This window comes from Salmo trutta, chromosome 17 (genome assembly GCF_901001165.1).
Source record: "Salmo trutta chromosome 17, fSalTru1.1, whole genome shotgun sequence".
Lineage (NCBI taxonomy): Eukaryota > Metazoa > Chordata > Actinopteri > Salmoniformes > Salmonidae > Salmo > Salmo trutta.
The window spans coordinates 58,021,668-58,026,320 of NC_042973.1; the positions used below are offsets into that span (position 1 = coordinate 58,021,668).

At 41.5% G+C, this 4,653-nt stretch overlaps 1 protein-coding gene across 1 annotated transcript in view; it reads right to left on the reverse strand.

Moving 5' to 3' along the window:
- Positions 1-4,040, reverse strand: part of LOC115151393 (zinc finger protein 135-like) — a gene marked incomplete at its 3' end in the record, with an annotated part of 77,102 nt that extends 73,062 nt beyond the window's left edge. The window contains exons 1-2 of the mRNA XM_029695299.1: positions 4,028-4,040; positions 3,061-3,559 (exon numbers count right to left, since the gene is read on the reverse strand). Of these exons, the coding sequence (XP_029551159.1) occupies positions 3,061-3,559; positions 4,028-4,040 (512 nt within the window). The remainder of the gene's footprint in view (positions 1-3,060; positions 3,560-4,027) is intronic.
- Between the last annotated feature and the right edge of the window lie 613 nt (positions 4,041-4,653).

The window sequence follows — 4,653 nt, forward strand, 5'->3', positions numbered from 1 at the left end:
CCAGTTTCCTCCTTTATGGATGTGACAGTCATCTCCCCAGCCTCCTCTTTCACTCTGAACGCGTCTTCCTCTTCTTCTTTCACTGTAACAGCCTCACCCTCTACTTCATGTTTTACTGAGACATCCTCTTCTTCCTCCTCTTCTTTCACGACAACGTTCAGCCACAGTGCATCTTTCGCCGTCGAGCTAACACCCTCTTCTTTAGCAGGAGAGTAGCTCAGTGAACTCATGGTCGGGGATGTTAGCTAGGCTAATGCTAATTTATCCAGCCCGCTAGCTGACCAATAACAACAACACCGTAAATATGAAATTAAATCTGATAACTAACTAGACGACAGTAGTGGGTTTTAAACACAGTGGCTAATATACACGAAAGCGTCTAAAGAGCTTTATTGGTTCGGCTATTTTGTCTAGCGAGCTACCGAGGTGGCTAACTAACTGTTGCTACTGTTGAAAGAAGAGTTTCGTCCACTAGATTATACGTCACACCAACAGCATTACCTTAAATTCCCAGACCGCCATCTGCTGACTGGAGTGGGTAACGCAGTTGAGTAAAATGTATATTTTATTTTCAGACAAGTTAAAGGTGTAGGAAGTATGAGTTTTTACTCACCAGTGTAACGATACAGTATGTTTAAAGACTTAAAAACCTAGTTGTATTAAATATCTGGTTACCTATAAGCATATTATTACATATTTATATATTTTTAATTGAATTTTAGTTCACCTTTATTTAACCAGGTAGGCCAGTTTAGAACAAGTTCTCATTTACAACTGCGACCTGGCCAAGATAAAGCAAAGCAGTGCGACACAAACAACAACACAGAGTTACACATGGAATAAACAAACGTACAGTCAATAACACAATAGAAAAGTCTATATACAGTGTGTGCAAATGAGGTAAGATTAGGGAGGTAAGGCAATAAATAGGCCGTAGTGACGAAGTAATTACAATTGAGCAATTAATGTGCAGAAGATGGATGTGCAAGTAGAGATACTGGGGTGCAAAGGACCAAAACAATAAATAACAATATGGTGATGAGGTACAGTTGAAGTCGGAAGTTTACATACACCTTAGCCAAATACATTTAAACTCAGTTTTTCTCAATTCCTGACTTTAAATCCTAGTAAAAATTCCCTGTCTTAGGTCAGATAGGATCACCACTTTATTTTAAGAATGTGAAGTGTCAGAATAATAGTAGAGAGAATTATTTATTTCAGCTTTTATTTTTTTCATCACATTACCATTGGGTCAGACGTTTACATACACTCAATTAGTATTTGGTAGCATTGCCTTTAAATTGTTTAACTTGGGTCAAACGTTTCGGGTAGTCTTCCACAAGCTTCCCACAATAAGTTGGGTGGATTTTGACCCATTCCTCCTGACAGAGCTGGTGTAACTGAGTCAGGTTTGTAGGCCTCCTTGCTCGCACACGCTTTTTCAGTTCTGCCCACAAATTTTCTATAGGATTGAGGTCAGGGCTTTGTGATGGCCACTCCAATACCTAGACTTTGTTGTCCTTAAGCCATTTTGCCACAACTTTGGAAGTATGCTTGGAGTCATTGTCCATTTGTAAAACCCATTTGCGACCAAGCTTTAACTTCCTGGCTGATGTCTTGAGATGTTGCTTCAATATATCCACATAATTTTCCTTTCTTATGATGCCATCTATTTTGTGAAGTGCACCAGTCCCTCCTGCAGCAAAGCACCCACACAACATGATGCTGCCACCCCCGTGCTTCACGGTTGGGATGGTGTTCTTCGGCTTGCAAGCATCCCCCTTTTTCTTCCAAACATAACGATGGTCATTATGGACAAACAGTTCTATTTTTGTATAATCAGACCAGATGACATTTTTCCAAAATGTACAATCTTCGTCCCTATGTGCAGTTGCAAACCGTAGTATGGCTTTTTCATGGAGGTTTTGGAGCAGTGGCTTCTTCCTTGCTGAGCGGCCTTTCAGGTTATGTCAATATAGGATTAGTTTTTCTGTGGATATAGATACTTCTGTACCTGTTTCCTCCAGCATCTTCACAAGGTCCTTTGCTGTTGTTCTGGGATTGATTTGCACTTTTCGCACCAAAGTACGTTCATCTCTAGGAGACAGAACGCGTCTCCTCCTGAACGGTACGATGGCTGCGTGGTCCCATGGTGTTTATACTTCCGTACTATTCTTTGTACAGATGAATGTGGTATATTCAGGCCTTTGGAAATTGCTCCCAAGGATGAACCAGACTTGTGGAGGTCTACAATCTTTTTTCTGAGGTCTTGGCTGATTTCTTTTGATTTTCCCATGATGTCAAGCAAGGGGGCACTGAGTTTGAAGGTAGGCCTTGAAATACATCCACAGGTACACCTCCAATTGACTTAAATTATGTCAATTAGCCTATCAGAAGCTTCTAAAGACATGATATAATTTTCTGGAATTTTCCAAGCTGTTTAAAGGCACAGTCAACTTAGTGTATGTAAACTTCTGACACAGTGGAATTGTGATACAGTGAATTATAAGTGAAATAATCTGTCTGTAAACAACTGTTGGAAGAATTACCTGTATCATGCACAAAGTACATGTCCTAACCGACTTGCCAAAAATATAGTTTCTTAAAAAGAAATTCATGGAGTGGTTGAAAAACAAGTTTTAATGACTCCAACCTAAGTGTATGCAAACTTCCGACTTCAACTGTAGGTCTGGTGTTGGAGGTCATTCCACACTCTGTGTTCTACTACCCAGGTCTGGTGTTGGAGGTCATTCCACACTCCGTGGATCTCCTGCATGTATTTTCTGATGTTTAATCAGACCACTTGAATGAGAGTATCTCTTGTCACATTGATCACAGCTATAAGGTTTCTCTCCTGTGTGTGTTCTCTGGTGTGATTTCAGGCTGTTTGACTGAGTAAAACTCTTCCCACACTGATTACAGCTATAAGGTTTCTCTCCTGTGTGTACTCGCTGGTGTACTACCAGCTGGCTTGATGTAGTAAAACTATCCTCACATACATCACAGCTATATGGCTGATGTCCTGTGTGTGTTCTCTGGTGTGATACCAGGTTGGTTGACAGAGTAAAACCCTTGCCACACTGATCACAGCTATATGGCTGCTCTCCAGTGTGTGTTCTCTGGTGTGATACCAGGCTACTTGACTGAGTAAAACTCTTGCCACACTGATCACAGCTATAAGGCTGCTCTCCTGTGTGTGTTCTCTGGTGTGATACCAGGCTACTTGACTGAGTAAAACTCTTGCCACACTGATCACAGCCATATGGCTGCTCTCCTGTGTGTGTTCTCTGGTGTGATACCAGGCTACTTGACTGAGTAAAACTCTTGCCACACTGATCACAGCTATAAGGCTTCTCTCCTGTGTGTGTTCTCTGGTGTGATACCAGGTGGCTTGACTGAGTAAAACTCTTCCCACATTGATTACAGCTATAAGGTTTCTCTCCTGTGTGTACTCGCTGGTGTTTTTTCAATTCTGATGAAGACTTGAAACGTTTCCCACAGTCAGAGCAGCAGTGAGGTTTCTTTCCTGTTGGTCTCTGATGGTGTTTCTTGAGGTGTCCTGATGTGGAGAGACTCTTCTCTGCCTTGTCAGCTTCACGATGTTGTTGAGGCTCCCCAGAGGATCCATGATAGTCACGTCTCTCTCCTGTATGAACGTCAAAGTCAGACAGTCAATATAGTGAATGTTTAAATGTTTTTTGACATTGACAAATGTCGTCTAAGTCTTGTTTTACTTTGATTTTGGTCCACCAGCCACTGTAACAGGCAGATGATAGAATATACCAGCCACTGATTTTTTACCAGCCCAAATATTTTTTTGCCATGACTGATTACACCAAAAATCACAACAACAAGAAACTAATGAGCAGCTTGGCAATGTTTGTAAAACAAGAAATGTAATTATGAAGTAATGTGGTATACTTCTCAATGTAATTACATTTTTGTGACAAGAGACTTTTAACCAATGTGTTAAAATAATTCATTTAGATACAATAGTAATGATGAACATGAAGAATCACCAAAGTGCCTCCATAACACATCACTACACACCACACTGTCCTGACAGATAAACTGCTGATCACTATACACCACACTGTCCTGACAGATAAACTGATCACTACACACCACACTGTCCTGCCAGATAAACTGCTGATCACTACACACCACACTGTCCTGACAGATAAACTGATCACTACACACCACACTGTCCTGACAGATAAACTGATCACTACACACCACACTGTCCTGACAGATAAACTGATCACTACACACCACACTGTCCTGACAGATAAACTGATCACTACACACCACACTGTCCTGACAGATAAACTGCTGATCACTACACACACCACACTGTCCTGACAGATAAACTGCTGATCACTACACACCACACTGTCCTGCCAGATAAACTGCTGATCACTACACACCACACTGTCCTGCCAGATAAACTGCTGATCACTACACACCACACTGTCCTGCCAGATAAACTGCTGATCACTACACACCACACTGTCCTGCCAGATAAACTGCTGATCACTACACACCACACTGTCCTGACAGATAAACTGCTGATCACTACACACCACACTGTCCTGCCAGATAAACTGCTGATCACTACACACCACACTGTCCTGCCAGATAAACTGCTGATCA